The sequence below is a fragment of the Pholis gunnellus genome (genome assembly GCF_910591455.1).
Source record: "Pholis gunnellus genome assembly, chromosome: 3".
Lineage (NCBI taxonomy): Eukaryota > Metazoa > Chordata > Actinopteri > Perciformes > Pholidae > Pholis > Pholis gunnellus.
The window spans coordinates 13904094-13921915 of NC_136529.1; the positions used below are offsets into that span (position 1 = coordinate 13904094).

Sequence of the window (17822 nt, forward strand, 5' to 3'; positions counted from 1 at the left end):
TAGAAGATATTTTAGAAAGTAAGTTTCAGCCTCTCTTACCTTCTAAGTACCACTATACCTTCTACTTCTCCACTGAAAACCCAAATCCTCATGACTATGACCACTTCTCAACCACTCTGAACTGCTTCTTGTGTCTTTTCTTGGATTAGTGTTAAATTCTCCCCCCTTTTCCATTAGGCCCCATCATCAGCAAACAATGATCTACTGATATCCCATTTTATATCAGAGAACATCATTAATCCAAATGGGAAGAGTATTGGTCACACTGCCCTGAGGAGTTCCGTTTTCTATCTTATACATAGTCGATAACACTGTTCTCATCTAAATCTGAATATATCTATCAAATACCATTTTTAATCCACTGAAACATTCTTTCTGTTGTTCCTGTTATATTTAATTGAATCATTAATCCCTTTTCCCATATCGTGCTTTCTCCACATTAAAGAGCACTGTCATGTTTTATTCTTTATTAATTATGGAGTTTCTTATTTCTGTCTCCAAACAAATAAATGGATCCATTGTTCCCTTTCCTAAATCCACTCTCATAAGGAGAAAACAATTCTTTTTTTTAACGTCTTCCACTCTGTAATCATCCTTTCCATTATTTCCCCAACATGTGAAGTGAGTGCAATTGGTCTGTTTGGTACCTCTTCCCATACTTCATAATATATTAAATAGTTTGCTTTCTGTCTGAGCTCCGATATGTTTCAACATTACATAACCACACGTTTAACCATTAAACACACTTCTCTGTAAAATCCCTGGATATGGTTCTCTAGTTTTTTCCCTCCCTCATGTGCAGATGACGGCATAATGGTATCTGCTTATCATCGTCAGACCAAGGGGTTCGGAGATGCACTTTTATAGAATGGCCATTCTGTCGTTCTATCCTCTTGGCTTTTATTTTGATATATTTATTTTTACTTCCGTGTTACTTAACTGTCTTTCTTCATTCTACAATTACAAATAGAACATTTAACACATTAACAATGACAACATTTCTAATGAAATTAACTTTTTTTGTCTAGATTAATACAGTATTAATGCAAATTCGGGGATTCCAGGATCATGTATTGCCATTGTGCAACAGGATCCCGCATTTTTTTATTTGCATCAGGAGAATGCAAATGATTGATTTTGTTTGTATCTATTTCTTCATAGAGTGTGAGTAAATCATTGTAGTGGTATTTGTAGAACGCTGGTAAGACGTCAGCTCAAGGTTTGTCCATTTGTGCGCTGATTACGCAAGTGCAGCAATCATAAGAGGTACGCCACACGCACGCATTAAGCGCGTGCTCGAGCTTGTGTTGTAGGGGATCGTAGGTGGGTTGAGCTTTGTGGTTTGTTGCCTGATATCATCAAGTTCATTTTTTTTTTTTTTACCATTTTACTACTTCCTTTAAATAACAATGTCGTCTGCCGGTGCACAGAAGGTAAATAAACACATTCTACTTTTTAATAAGGAATCTATTTTGGAGTTTAATCCCGAATGCTTGTTTGGTTTGTAGACTGGGGTAGCATTATGTCGGAAATTCTTGCAGAAAAACTGGATTATTTGGTGGCTGTGCAATTCCTAAGAGGTGCAGTGCTATTTGATCTGTTGTTTTTTTAATGTGACAATATTTGACACACAACCTTGCATTGTCAGACAAAGTGACATCAAAACAACCATCACCCTCAGGGGTGGAGTGTTACTAATTTAGTCAAGTATACTGTGTTTAAGTGCAATTTTCAGGTACTTGTACCTTTCTTGAATACTTCCATTGATGCTGTTTTATACTTCTGCTGCACCACAATTCAGACAAATACTTTTCACTCCACTTCAATTACCTGACAGCTAAAGTTAATCTGCAGATTTCTATAATGCAAAATATAAATCAACTAATACATGTTGATGCTTTATTGTATGTTAAACTACATAGCAAAACATAAAGTTGCCCCACTTTTAAGAGCCACAACATTAAAGTACACACTAATTTAATCCAGTAATGTGATATATATTATTCTGAAATGGTCCATTCTGCATTATGAATACTTTAACTTTTTCTAATATGTATCTATCTGTTTGAACAGAGAAGTTCTTTGACCTTGGTGCTAATGGTTGCTTCTGCAGCCTTTGGAGGAACTCTTCAATATGGCTACAACCTCGCAATAATGAATGCTCCCACAACTGTACGTTTTTGAGCCTAATTGCCAATTTAAATTCATGTATGTGTGTGTTCAAGTGTTCAAGTGTGGAATATAGACGTACGTATATTACATTTACTTATTGACAATACTGATAAAGTCCTGCATGGTGTTTAAAAGTTACATCGACCAGCGTGAACATAAATTAACATTGTGTTAAATTGATATTTGTGATATTAATCTGAAAGTGCATCTTGTATGTGTGCTCACTGCTGCACTGAGCTGTGCCGACCAGCATTACTGTTTTTTCACATTTTGGACAGAATCAGACTCAGAATTGGTTTATTGCCAAGTACGTGTGCACATACAAGGAACTTGGCTTGGTAACGGGTGCATAACAATGCAAATAACATTGCAATAGTATAAGATTTAAAACATAAAATAAAAATATGAAAATGTAAAACACTCAACAGTGACCAACAGTGTAAATTGGCACGAACAAGAATTATTGCTTGTGTGATGAGTCATTCTCATTGTAACACATCCAATTTTAGTATTTTTTTATAGAAGCTAATTCCAAATGCAGGATCCTCATCATTTCATTAAGCCAATTAGCTGCACTTACAAATAAAGAGCACAAACTTCCATCATCAACAAACAATTTTGCAAATGTTTTATTCTGATCATTTGGAATGAAAGTTCAATTGATATATTGATGCTGCAAATTGACCCTTCAAGCTTTAGAGTCCAGCTTCTCACCACCAAAGTGCAAACACACAGACAAATAAACTGAGGTAATAAGTGTCAACTTTAACCGCTGCACTCAATCTTAGTGAAACTTTAAAGGTTGACTGTCTTGTCTTTTCACACAGTTTATTCAGACCTTTGTCAATGAGACATTCTTGGAGCGGTGGGACTTCCAGTTGGAGGATTACCAGGTGACTCTGGTCTGGACAATTATTGTCTCCATCTTCTCGTTGGGAGGCTTTGCGGGGTCTCTTATCGCAGGACCAATGACCATACGCTTTGGGAGGTAATATAAGGGAGTCAGTGAGCGACCGTGGCTCACTGGGTTAAGAGGGTTAATGGTTCGATCTTTGCCTTGGACGTGTCATGTGTCGAAGTGTCGAAGAGCAAGACACTGAACCCCTAAAGGCGCCTGTCATAGCCAGCCTACTGCTCCCTATATACAGAGATGGGTCAAATGCAGATACAAATTTCCCCCTTACCATGATAAATATAGTATAATTTATGCATTCATGTCTGGATGCACAAGAGGATTACACATTGAAATTTTCATTGCAACACGCAGAGAGTGAATGATTGACCTGTTGATATAGATACACATATAAATGAATAGTTTGACCATTTACTTTCCTCTATCACGAGTGTACATGCATATGACCCTGGAATTAATTTTAAACCTCATAGAAACACAAATGCATCAATCCTGCTTGCATACTGCATCTATATCTGTAATTGACTTTAAAGCAATAAGTTGGTGAAATGTGTTTTTTCCATTCCCAAAGACCATTCTTTCACACTGAAGATGTACCTTTTATAAAATTGGGTCACAAAAGCAATATTTCCTTTTTCTTAAATGCTAAATGATGTCCTAAAACAGCTGGGCACCGTGTGGGAGTGACTCTAAATAAATGAATGCCCGTTTTTCTTACACTGAAGGAAAATGTCACCCATGTACAACAGCCCACTGATGTGTTTTTTAAATAGTTTTTGGAAATTATGGAGCTCTATGGCACAAAGCAATACAGTAAATCAGGCTTTAACTATGTAGATAGTAGGGACCATTTGATTAATGGTTTGGGGATTATATAAATAATTTCCATACAATAAGACGTCTACCAACATGATATCCCAGCAATATGGCGAAACGGTCCATGAGTCTACATTTCGTAAGACTGAAACTCTCTCCAAGAGTTGTGAGCAATATATTCATTTTGTCCTCTTTTCCATTCCCAAGGAAAAAATGCCTGTTGTTGAACAACATTTTCCTCATGACTGGAGCACTCTTAGCCGTGACAAGTAGAGCTGCCAAGTCTTTTGAAATGATCATCATCTCACGTGTCCTGGTTGGGATAAATGCCGGTATGTAATTTGTGTCCCATATGTTTGCGTTCAAATACCTGCTATACTGCCGTAATAATCATTTTAAAAACAACAGAAACTTTATTAACTTCACAGAAAGCCACTGTGTGTTTTTCAGGGATCAGCATGAATGTGCAACCCATGTATTTTGGAGAAAGTGCACCAAAGCACTTACGAGGGGCTATCTCCTTGTCATCAGCTGTTTTCACAGCATTTGGTGTTGTGTTAGGACAGGTGGTCGGACTCAGGTATGGAAGCGGTCAGACTTTTTTTATTTGTCAAAATATATTTCCCTACACCAAAAAAATCTGCTGCAGACTTCAATTATATCCACAGTAACACCCTGGATTATTTATTTATAGAGAGATTCTGGGCAGTGAGCCGTGTTGGCAGTATCTTCTTGCCAGTAATGCCATTCCTGGCCTCGTCCAGCTCCTTACCCTGCCGTGGTTCCCCGAGAGCCCCAGATACCTGCTCATCGACAGGGGGGACAAGGAGGCTTGTATTAAGGGTGGGTACTGTAATATGTCAACCAGTGGTGGAAGGTAACTAAGTATATTTACTAAATACTGCCCTAAAGTACAATTTTAATGTAAATTAGTATTTCCATTTTATGCTACTTTATACTTCAGTACAATTAAGAGGGAAATATTGGACTTTTGTCACGTTCCAGACCTCTATGAGTTGTTAGCAGTTCCACCCTCCAAACTTTTCAGATGTGTCGTTTAGATAACAGTTCAAATTATTATTAATATTTTACAAAACAAAGCATACATTAGAGAAAAGTCAAAAATTAAACATTAAAAGGCTTCATACACATTGTTGAATCTGCACTGCAAATTTGAAAATGTGAGTGTATTTTACTTAAGTAGGAGTTTGAATGCAGGACTTTTACATGTGATGTAGTATTTTTACGTTGTTGTATTGGCACTTTTACTGAAGTAAAGGATCTGCTTACTCCTCCGCCCTGCACTTGTATTAAATCTCTTTTATATTGAGGAAAAGTAAAGAACAATACGTTATAGCCAGTGAGCCAGAAAGTCAGAACTACAACTTCTCAGGTAATTTAAATTGTGTTTTCTTTTCTTGGTCAGCTTTGAGACGGCTGCGAGGCTGTGAGCTCCAAAGCAGCGAGCTGGATGAGATCCTGCAGGAACAGGCTGAAACCAAAGGCATGAGGGCCCGTCGCCCCTGGGAGCTTTTCACTGATCGCTCAGTGCGCTGGCAGCTCATCTCTGTCATGATCATCAGCAGTGCCATGCAGCTCTGTGGTAATGACTCGGTAAGAAAAGATAGAACATATTGTTATACAAGCCATGAAGATCAGTGTTACTGATACCCAGCTACAGTATCAGATGTTCTTTTAGCCTCTGCAATGACAGAAGGTTGATTAGAAATTTGAGATGATCCATCGGTGGTTTGTGTCGTGTGTAGGTTCTTTTACTTTCCTGCAGATCGTATTAATAATGTAAAGCGGTGATAAAGCATCGTCCCCTGCTGTAATGTGCACGGAATAATGTGTTAAGACAACTTATTGTTTTGACTAAAAGGCTTTGTCGTCTCTTTGTCATTTTTTCTTTGTATATATGAGAGTTAATAATGAATCTAAACTTATTTTCAGAGTTGCAACAAATTGCTTTCTCATCAGAAAACGCTGACTAAACACTCTTGTGTTTCAAGGCTTTTAAAACCACGTGCTTGGCAGTTTTAAGGACTGGGGCAGGGTATTAACATAGTTGCTCTTTGTACAAGATGCTGGTTTAATCCTCTTATTAACAATTGAAGCACTTGTAATGATGCTCCGCAGCACTCTAATATTATCTTATGTGCTTTTTCTTTCAGATTTACTTCTATGCATCATACATATTCAAAGAGGCAGGAATATCTGATGATAAAATTCAATATATCACAATTGGCACTGGTACATGTGAATTCACAGCGTGTATAATGTGTGTAAGTATCCGTCATTAAAGAACATGTTATGTAAGCGGTTAGAGGCAAAGAGACTGTTTGCATTCCTGTTAAAGCTTTAACGGAGACTAAGGACAAAGAAAAGTCCAATGTACTAGTTTACATACAACAGGTTTTACTACACTTAGACATATGATGTTACGCAAGCACAATATGAACAATAGGATTTACAGATTTCTGAGTAGCTACCGAGAAATGAGAGAAGAAAGGAACTGGAACTAACTGCTATTTATATCTTTGAACGGATTATGTTTTCTCACTTGAGAAGAAGATATTATGTTAAAGTTGTGGTCTGACATTTTGGTAAATATGCTTCATTGATTAAAAGTTAGCTAAGTTGATTGATGCCACTTTCATGTCTGTCTGTTAAATATAAAGCTCAAGCATGTAGCTGGTTAGCTTAGCTTAGCACTAAGACGAAGGCTGCATGAATGTTGCATGAATGAGGCGCTCGGTAAAGCAAAAGCAGTGGTAGGCTGCTGAAACACGCTCTGATCAGGGCCTAAGAAACAGCTTGCCTGGCTCTGTCCAAAAGTAACTTAATCGTACTAATCCCTCTAAAACTCACTATGACTGTGTTCAAAATCACATACTAATGTACTGCCTCCTATATAACAGTACTGCATACCGCCTACTAAATGGGTATTACCAGCAGACTGTTAATACTGTGGTAGTATTCTCAAGCAAGACCATCATGTGACTGTATCACAGACGTCTCCTAAAACTTTGCAGCAAACAGATGTTATTTGGATAGACTGAGCACATATTCGGATTCCAAATGGCAAATGTTCCCCCAGAAAATATATTAAAACTTAATAAAGTGACTCATTAGTAGCTTTTAGCCTGGTTCAAAATCTCTGACATTTCACAGTCTGAAGAGACGCAAAGCAAAGCAGTTGTTGCTAATCTAGCATACATCCTGGCATTTCTTGCGTGCACAAAATCCACAAACTATGCAATTGGAACACACTTCATACTCAATTTGACGTCATACTTCATATGAATAGTATGTTGTTGAATCCGTACACAGCCTAAAGGATTAATTATATGTTTTTTGTTTACAGAAACAGAATTGTAAGAAACTGGAGTCTCCACTGGCAACCAGGACTTCAAGAAGTTCCTGCACCTAGCCAAGAAATAGTGCGGTACAACAACACCCCTCAGGTTTTGTACAGATTAAGCAATCGAGATTTGATGTGTTAATTAACAAATTTAAGAGGTGCTGGTCGGTAGATTTTGGTACACTCGGACAGAGCCAGGCTAGCTGTTTCCCCCTGTGATCAGGCTTTATGCTAAGCTAACTTGCTGCTAGCTCCAGTTACATGTTTACTGCACATACTTGATAGTCAACCTTCTAAACTATTCTAACTCTCTGACTGTAAGTGAATAAGGATATTTCCCAATATGTCAAACTATTCCTTTAATAACATCAGTGTCTAATTATTAGTTTCATGATATCTATGAGTCTACGAACTGAACAAAAAAACGGATTTCTGGAACATAACCGTAAGTTAAAAAATAACACAAGGCGTGATATTACCTATTCATTCATCAACAGGAAATTCCTGGTTTGTATTTGTTCTGTGGCTGTTGCTCAGGACTTTATGTACCTCTCTGTAAAGTCTAATTTGTTATAATTATAGAAAAACAGAGTCTGATTTCCATGTTTTAATGTTTTTCAGAACCTGCTGATAGAGCGCAAAGGTCGGAGGTTCATGCTGATGGGAGGATACATCCTCATGACCATCTGGTCTGTTGTCTTCACAATTGCTCTGTTGTTCGAGGTATCATAAATCACTTAATTTACCTACATAATAACCTACATATTTAACTTTTCCAAAGACAAATCATGCATGTATCCTTGAACAATGAAAAGTAAAGTAATAATTGTGATTATTATGTGAGATTTCTCCAGTGAACTTTTAATAATTACTGAGCATTACAAGTCAATGGTCAATCTATGAAATATAAAAGTGATTTGGTTTGTTTTCTTTTTGCTACCAACAGCACTATACATCCTGGATGCCATACATAAGCATGGCCTGCATCTTCACCTACATTCTCAGCTTTGGCTTGGGACCAGGTAAGTTTAATGTTTAATGTATGTCAGGCCATTAACAGCTAATGTTTATATTTCTATTTCTATTTTTGAGGATGTGATGATGAAGCTAACTCAATATGACTGTTTGTCTTTATTTTCTCAGCTGGAGTGACTGGCGTTCTGCCCACAGAGATCTTCAATCAGACTGCTCGGCCAGCAGCCTACATGATCGCTGGCTCCATGATGTGGCTCAACCTTTTCATCATTGGGACGATCTTTCCATTTCTAGTGGTCAGTCTGTCACTTCATCCATCCATCCATTTACCAAGCGTGCAATGACAATGAACAAGCATAAATACGCTTAAACCATTTTAAAACAAAGTGTACATTCACCTGCCATGTAATTAATCAAACAAAATTAAGGCACTCTTTAAAACATACGGGTTTTTATGGTTGGTACTCTTGCAGGGGATAACTGGTACATACTGATCTCCCTCCTTCCCATCTTCAACTCTACGACATCTAATAACAGGCAAAAATCTAAAAATAACATATTTTAATGGTACATTTATTTTTAAATGAAACATAACATCTTTCAACAACCTGGCATGAGAAGGGGGACTACAAGTTAACAGTCAGGTTAAAATGCAACATTGACGACTTCTTCGAATAGGAAAAGTCACCCTATAGCGCCTCTCAGAGTTCAGAGTCTGAAACTGAGGGAATAAGGGACTTTCTGCCATGATGCTCACGGCTTTATCTCTGATCCTACTGATCTTTTTAATTTATTGAATTCGAGGTTACGTTTTTAGTTCATTCATTCCAGGTATGTAAATCTGCACATGTATATACGTACACAAGAATAGAAAACACACAGACAGGCCTGGAGTTGGTTAAGATTGAAGCACACAATTAGACATTTCAGCAGTCATTTATATAACTTCCTACATCAGTCTCATAACTTTCTGTTGCCTTTCTTTTACAGAGCGGGCTGAGTGAGTACTGCTTTGTGCCTTTCGGCGCAGTCTGCCTGCTGTCTGCTTTGTTTATCGGCCTGTTTCTGCCTGAGACCAAGGGGAAGTCTCTGTCAGCCATCACAAGTGAATTCAACAAGCTCAACTTCAAAGGCCAGGATGAAATGTGTGCGTCGCAAGCTAAAGCTCAGTATCAGCTGGGTGAAGTGAGTCTTTCCACGGCCTTGTAGACAGACTTTTTCTGCTGAAACTCACACGGACACCTCCACTATATGCCTCACTTTGACCTGATCGGTTTGATCAGGAAGACGTTGTGAACGAAGGAATGTTCACTTTCACATCACCGAAAGCAACTTGGATCTATTATCACCCCTTTATTCTGAGTGTGTTTTGTGTCAAGAAGATTTGAAGGAGTTATCTTTGACATCTTCTCATGTTGCACTTAGGTTTTGTTACTTTGTGTCAGATTGACATAAGAAAAAATGTAAAACTACTGTATAGCAGGGGATAATTGATCTGCTGCCTCTGAAAACACATCAGCACGTCCTTGCTTTATCCTCTCAGTTTGGAGGTCAAAGGTCAGAGAAAGTTGCACATTAGGCCTTGCAGTTAAACGACCTACAGAGTACTGAAGTCTTTACTGTGAGGTAGGTGGTGAACCAAATCACAGAGAATGTATTTAGATCGACTGACATTAATTTGCACCTTATCAGATATATACTGCAAGCATCAGTGTGCACACCTCATTCATAAAAGAAGGTATCATGTTGAGTATTTATGAGTTTGGCAATGACTGAAATATATAGTTTTTACATGATTGGAAAAAGTTAAATTTTCTATGTTGAATTGTGATATTTTTGTTTTAATGATCTAACTGAGCCATTAAAGTATCTTGTATGAACATCCCTTTTCATATTGGATTTTTCAATGTGATCATCAAAAGGTGCATTCTATGCATAATACAATAATAAAGTGACATCAAATAAAAATTAAGTCAAAAGAAACTTATTTTATTCACTGTTGGTTTGGTGAACACAAAGGCTCCTTTTTCGCCATCACACACATACAAACATTTACTCTCATTACAACATACGACAATAATTGATCTTCCTATATATTGTATTTAGTTTTTCACATGTTATATGTAAGGATTACAGATACTTGAACCCAAAAGCACAACTCGGAGACAAAAATACAAGTTTAGTTCTTTTACTTGAGTTCAGGCAGGGTCAAAACCGGGAGGTCAGTCAAACAGGCGAACAAATCCAATAAGGGGCAGGCAAAAATCCAAGGTCGAAAACAGGCAGACAGGGTCGGAACAGGCAGATCAGGAACAATACACCGGTACGCTGGAGAACTTGGCAATAACACACAAGACAATCTGGCAGGGAACAAGTGCAAGTGAGGGGGCCTAAATAGTGAGGGCTAATGAGGGAATGGGCTGCAGGTGACATGGGTGTGGAGGACCAGGTGAGAGGAATGAGAGGTGATCGGGTGTGAATGGTAGGATCTGAAATGACAGGAGAGTTAATAAAACAAGCAGACAGGATGAAAACAAACTAATATGAAGGGGAATTCGTGACATTATAGGAGTATTTTAACTGAAAAAAAAGTTCAGAACTCAGGAAAATGTAAGGCTAAATTGTTAATATTGTGCACAAAACGTCAACTATATTAGATTTATGAGTAAAGCACCTCTGCTATAAATATTAACACAACAACATTTAACATTTTGTACAAGCAATTCTAAAATATGATTTTGTCATATGGTGTGGAACATAATCTGAAAATCTCTAATCTCAAAGCTCGATAACCCTGATGACATCACTATGACATCATACGGGTCATTTTCCTGTCCACGGTTGGTGCAGAATGCAGCAGAAAGACTTCCCACAAACGCTCAACGTAGTATATCACTCCAGTCCTGACAGATTACACTGGACCCTAATTCCTTACAGAATTCCAATAAAGTTTCTATTGATTACTTTTAAATCCCTACATGGTCTGTGTCATCAAGACCCCTCAGATCAGAGAATCAAATATTGTTAAAAGTTCCCCGGTCCAGGCTTAAAACAAAGTTGTCACGGGGTGTGGTGGAAGACTCAAACGCAGAGTAGCGTGAAGCAGGTATTTAATGAACAACAATAGGAATCGTTACCAGAACACAACAGGGAGTCCAAGCACAAGACAAGAGACGAGGGGGGGGGGGGAAATCCAGCAGGAACGAGACAGGGCAGGCAGACATGAAGATGATCTGGCAGTTGTGCTGATGAGGAGGGAGTGCTTGATTAGTGATCAGAGGCAGGTGAAGGGAGTTAGGCTGACGCTGAGGGAGTGACTGACAGGTAGAGTGAGGAGGGTGTGGAGCTACACACAGAAGGCAAAGCCTAATTGTGACAAAAGTGGGATAATGCTTTGACTGTTTGAGCTACAAACTGCTCAAAATCAAATCAGCTGAGTCAGTGCCTCAGTTTAAAAAGTGTTTAAAAAACAACCTGCTTAGACTGGCATTTATAATATATTTATATATATAATCTCTCTATGTTTGACCATTATTGAAATCACTGCATGTTTAATTTCATTTTCTGATGCTCTTTGTATTTTTGCACCTTCATTTTATGGTGATTTATTTTGTGAAGCACGTTTGTGAAGTTTATTATTTCCTCATGCATGTCAAAGCTCCTCCACAGCAAGATGGGACATCATGAAACTTCTTTCACATGATGAGTTGTTCTCCCCTCAATGAGTAACCTGATCTTCATATGTAAAATCATCAATGTATTTTTTCTATATGTGCGTGTTCTATATTTACATAAGATTACTGATAATGTACAAGCTGAACATGAGCTTAAATATACATCTGACCTGTGTGTTTATTTTCTGCTTTTTCCCTCATAATCTCACATAATCTTATAATCACATTTTTTGCGTGTGCGTGTGTGTTTTTTCTTTATTTATTTATTTTAAGATACCTCCCAGTAATGTGTAACTCTACTGGCAGCACTTTCTCGTAACAATCACAGGAATCAACCAGACAGAACAGGTTGAATCCAGAGCAGTGTTTGGTCATCCCTTTTACGCACGTCATGAACATTATGATCTTCTAACAACGTGAATGGACAACCAAAGAGTCCTGATGCGTAACCTCGGCCCCCATTAAATGATGGTCCTCTCCTCCTCCGTTCTGCAGCCAGCACCCAGAGAGCCAGCACAAAAAAAATGGAATCAAGAAAGGTAGGTGAACATTGCAGAAAAAAGAAAAAATAATCTCTTGTTTCTGCAAGAAAAAATATTTGAAGAAAGAAAAAATATTCTCTTGTTTCTGCAAGAAAAAATATTTGAAGAAAGAAAAAATATTCTCTTGTGATCCACAGTAATTTTTAAATGTCTGCAAGTCAATCTGTATTTATAAAACGCATTTCAGTTAGGTATACTTAATGTATGCTACAAATGACCTGTACATGCATGGAGTGGTGGAGGATGTATTCTTCTTTACTCAAGTAAAAGTATAACTTCTGCTAAATACTCCATTACAAGTAGAAGTCCTGCTGTAAACATTTAACTTAAGTTAAAGTACCTGTAGCTCTGTTTTGATTGAAATTGCTTTACATTGATTAACAGCTTTTTTGTAATTTGAAAAGAGCCCCAGCCAGACTTCTAACCCAACATCGGTTTCACTTCCTCCACGATTGTCTCCTCAACTATAGAATTCTAGTAAAATATTATCAAAATCTGAACCACAGAATCCGACCTGAAATGCAATTCTGCATATCCCTTTATTATTAGCAAAATGTACTTAAACTATCAAAAGTAGAAGTACTTGTAAATCAGAAAAAAAGAGCACTGTAAGTGTTTATAATTATATATTATATCACAAATAACGTTTTATGATTCATCATATGATTTATACGTCTTAAACGTATATGACTGTCTAGATGCGACAGTATATATGAGGTCTATTTGACATTTCAGCTGCAGCACTGGAGGCTTTACCTGCTGTCGCTGGTGTTGGGAATTGGGGGGTCGTTCCAGTATGGGATTCAAGTTTCTGTCATCGCTTCTCCAGCAGTGGTAAGATTTCTATTAGTTAGATGCAAAGAATGCATGTAAAAATAAGGTTTGCTGTGTGAACTGAAACACAACCCCTCTCTTTACGCCGTTTGTTTCTCTTCTTCATTACTTCCTGTGGTGTCTGCACACAGTTAGTGTAGATAGAGGCATCAGATCTTATTTTCTTCCCTTCAGAAAAAGCCACGTGCTCTATTCTAACAGACCTGAGTAGATCATTTAACATCGTCAATATTACGTTGTTTTTTTTGGTGATTCTGTCAAATTCCTATTTCATTGTAACTATATTGTACATAGGGCATGAATTGTGTTTCTTATTTCTATAAAGAACAGTAAATAATCCCCTGAAAACATGCCTGAAGGAGAGAAAGTCAGAAAAAAATGTATTTTTTACTGTGATGGATTATTTACCTGAAGCAAGTTTCTGATTCAATTGTCAACCTGACAATCAGGAGACCACTTCAACATGTCCTTCGACCTCTCTGACCTTTCTGCAGCATATTCGGAGTTTTGTGAACCACACATGGCAGTTGAGGTACGGAGCTCCAGTGGATGATGCCACCAACCAGCTCATTTGGTCCTTCATGGTGGCTGTGTTGAGTCTTGGTGCCTGGGCCGGGGCTATTCACAGCGGCAGCCTTCCTGTCACTTACGGCAGGTGAGACACACACGCAAACTCACATACGCACACACAATCTGTGGGTTACATGGGGTTGTAGATTATTAGCAAACACTCAACAATTACTTGCTAACATCTCTGGTTTTCAAACCTCTCAGACCTGCACATAATCAGCCTTGGAGCCAAAAGAACATTAATGTTCACTTTAATACGACATGAGTCTGGTCTATTTTCTATTGTAAGCATTTTCACACAATAAAACCGGCCAGAATCAAGGGACTTTTTCAGCTACAATGGTTTAAAATATAATTACTTAAAAATGTAAAGCTAATTGTTTCAAAAGCTAAAAAGCAAATGTATTATTGTTGCTAGTATTAATATAATATTTAACCAATCAAGTTTCAGGTTTTGGTACACTCATTCGCTGTGTTGCTGAGAGTTCAATAAGAAGATGGATACAACTTTCATGTCCGTGCAATACATAAGAAGTAACGGCAGGAGACGGTTAACTTAGCTGAGCATAAAGACTGTAAACAGCTAGCCTGGCTCTGTGCAAAAGTTAAAATAAATCTGCCAACCAGCATTTGGCCAAGAAACAGCCTGGCACATAACTCCTCATAAAAGTAGATCTTTTTTTTTTTTTTTACAAAGAAACACAATATAACATGTTAATTAGTGAGCATTAGGGCAGATTGTGTTACCTTTGGGACAGAGTCAGGCTAGCTGTTTCCCCCCCCATTCCCATTGTCTGTGCTACGCTAAGCTAACTTGTTGCTGGTGGTAGCTAACGAGTGTTGTCAATCTTCTCATCTGAATCTCAGCTGAAAAGTAAAAATGTGTGCATTTCCTAAGATGTCAAACTAGTCCAACAATATTTGGTGTTTCTTTTGATTTTGCAGGAAAAAAGCTCTCTTGTTCAATAACGTTGTGGCGATTGTCGCTGCTCTCATAATGCTCTTCAGTCGCATGGCCCAGTCTTTTGAGATGATCTTGCTGGGAAGATTTCTCTATGGATATAATGTTGGTATGTTCTGATAATGTGAAGTGTGTATATTAGTGTTTTTAGAATAGTTTTTGTCAGTTTTTTATTGTAATTTTTTTAATCTTGTTCTCCACAGGTCTAGGCTTGAGTGTACACCTCATGTATCTCGGGGAGTGTTCTCCAAAGAAACTCAGAGGTGTCATGACGCTCACAGGCTCAATCTTCATCGGATTTGGAAAAGTCATGGGTCAAATACTTGGCATTAAGTAAGAACTGATTGTTCCTAGTATCCACTTTAGTATTTATAACAAGAAAAAGCCAAGACAAACTGGGCAGAAAAAGACCCGATGAAATCCTTTTCTGGTTTCAATCTTAAATGCAATACAATGTAAACTTTGTTTTCCTAATTAGTCAGGTTGATCAGCACAACGTGCAGTATAAAGCTATCTTAATTGCTCCTGCCACTTATCAGATTTACTTTGTTTTGCACTCTGTTTAGGGAACTGATGGGAACAGAAGAAATGTGGCCATACCTCTTAGCTATTAGTGGTGTTCCTGCCATCCTGCAGTTTGTGACTCTGCTTTTCTTCCCTGAGACACCTCGATACCTTTACATCGACAAAGGAGACGCTGAAGGCAGCAAAAAAGGTGAATGGACACAGCAGACTCTGTACCTAGATGTCCACACGAGATCATACAGTTTACCAAGTCATTTTTGCAAGTTTAGATACAATTTGCCCTTAACATTACCTTACTGTAAAAGGTAAAAACAAATGGCTGCCTGGATGAGTGTGGTCTCTAATAACTCTTCCTGCAACTTATCCAGCTATGGATGATTTGCACCATATCTTTTTAAGCTTAACAAGTGTGTTAAGTCGCTTCAGGTGAAGCATATAGACACAAACCTCCAGTATGATCCGGAATATGTATGTATATGCATGTAAAAGCCTTGCAGTGGCTGTGGCAGGAGGACAACTTACAGCTGGAGCTGGAAGACATGCAGAAAGAGAGAGAGAGCACACAGGGAAAGAAGGCGAAGACTGTGAAGGATGTACTCAGCTCTCGCTGTGTGAGATGGCAGCTACTGACTCTGATCATCCCCTGTGCTGGAGTTCAGCTCTGCGGCATCAACGCTGTATGTTTATCATATAAATATACATTAGCAACTGAGTTTTGTTTAACACACGTTTAATGTTCGGCTTCATACAGTTTAATGGCTTGTATTTCATTCTCTCATCCAGCTGTATTTTTACGCCTTTGACATCTTCCGTGAGTCTGGAGTGCCAGAGGACCAGATGCATTACTTGTCCATCGGTCTTGGAGCAACAGAGCTCATCACCGTAACACTGTGTGTAAGTATCTCTTCAAAGTAGCGTGAAACTAACACCTGAAAGAAGAAAACAATGCCGCACAAAACAACTTAGAGCTATAGTGAGACTGCTGCTTGGCCTTGAAGGATTCTAAAATCTGGGTTTTGAGTTTGGATGCACATAAAATGATATCACAGTTTATGAATCTTTCCTGTACTGTACACAATCTGACCAGGTGATTATGGAAAAATAGTTCAGTACTACTGAGTGCTACATACATCTTTTATATGTTATTTTTTCCATGGTCACAGGGATAAAAAAAATTGAAGTAGAGTAATTTATCTTTATATTTATTTTACACTATAATGTTTTGTTGTAGCCTGTTGGAGTGGATATATTCTCTTCTTTATATTTGCGGGTTCTCTTTCCAGTACGCTGGCATACTTCTTTGGTACATAGCTTGAAAAATTCAATCAATATAATCAAACAAAAAACCAAATGATTAGTTACTTGTATTGAAGCAGTGGTAGTCCTGTGTGATAAAGAAATATATATTTTATTTGACATCTCTGTTGTGTTTCAGTCCTTCTTGATAGATCGTGCCGGCAGAAAGAAGCTGATGGGCTATGGCTATTTACTGATGGGTATCACCATGTGTGCACTTACTGTCATGCTATCCATCAAGGTACATATACTCAATCAGTTGCACCCTATCAGCCCTAGAATATAATATTATGAATATATAATTATAAATGTTTCTCTTTTATTACAGGATCTGAATTCATGGATCCCGTATGTTAACATCGCTCTGATCTTTTGCGTTATCTGCATTTATGGACTTGGACCTTGTGAGTTTTCTGTTGCTAGTTCCCCAACAGTGAATAACTTCATATATATATGAATATATATTATAATATATATATATATTATTTTTTCTTGTTAAAGCTGGAGTGTCTATGGCTCTCCCTGCGGACCTCTTCCTACAAGCCTGGCGTCCTTCTGCTTATGTGGTCAGTGGGACTATCAACTGGCTTTGCATGTTCCTCGTGGGCATGTTGTTCGGCTATATTGTGGTGAGAAAGCTGCTTTGTATCGAATCTTATTTCAAATATTCCATACACAGTATATTATACCTCTATTTTTATATGGCTATTTTATCTAAATCTCTGTTTTTATGTGTATCTTTGCAGAATGGACTCGGGCAGTTCTGCTTCCTGATTTTCGTGGCTTACACCTTTTTGAGTGCAGCATTTCTGTTATATTTTGTCCCCGAGACCAAAGGAAAGACAATGATAGAGATCATGGAGGACTTCAACAAGCTGAATTTCAAGAACAGGAGCGCTGACATTGAAAAGACTGATGTCGATCATGCAACTAAATTGTGACATGTTTATTTATCACTTTCTTTCTGCATCTGAACGCTGTGATCATGTGACTCATAATAGCTACCTCTGCAGAATACAACATTAGAGTTAACTGTGAATTAATGAATCATATTACCTGTACTTACTGGAATAGTAGTGCACAGGCTTGCGGTCAGTGTTTGTCTATGTTGCTGCGGAGTAGTTGTAAAATAGCTCCCAATATCCAGTCTGGTGCCTGGATGGATTTATCCTTTCATCAT

General features: G+C 38.0%; 2 protein-coding genes across 2 annotated transcripts; both read left to right on the forward strand.

Moving 5' to 3' along the window:
* Nucleotides 1-1409: 1409 nt before the first annotated feature.
* Nucleotides 1410-9449, forward strand: LOC306715750 (solute carrier family 2, facilitated glucose transporter member 11-like; the record flags this gene model as incomplete). The annotated part of the gene is made up of 12 exons (XM_079186216.1): nucleotides 1410-1433; nucleotides 2074-2172; nucleotides 3000-3160; nucleotides 4109-4233; nucleotides 4352-4481; nucleotides 4596-4744; nucleotides 5328-5515; nucleotides 6076-6186; nucleotides 7887-7988; nucleotides 8212-8287; nucleotides 8409-8536; nucleotides 9231-9449. 12 exons carry the CDS (start codon nucleotides 1410-1412, stop codon nucleotides 9447-9449), a joined length of 1512 nt encoding a protein of 503 aa, XP_079042342.1.
* A 1222-nt stretch (nucleotides 9450-10671) lies between these two features.
* Nucleotides 10672-17583, forward strand: LOC306715836 (solute carrier family 2, facilitated glucose transporter member 11-like; the record flags this gene model as incomplete). The annotated part of the gene is made up of 12 exons (XM_079186316.1): nucleotides 10672-10689; nucleotides 13192-13290; nucleotides 13785-13945; nucleotides 14806-14930; nucleotides 15025-15154; nucleotides 15388-15536; nucleotides 15836-16023; nucleotides 16130-16240; nucleotides 16782-16883; nucleotides 16971-17046; nucleotides 17144-17271; nucleotides 17389-17583. The coding sequence occupies 12 exons, from the start codon at nucleotides 10672-10674 to the stop codon at nucleotides 17581-17583; spliced, it is 1482 nt and encodes a 493-aa protein (XP_079042442.1).
* Nucleotides 17584-17822: the final 239 nt, after the last annotated feature.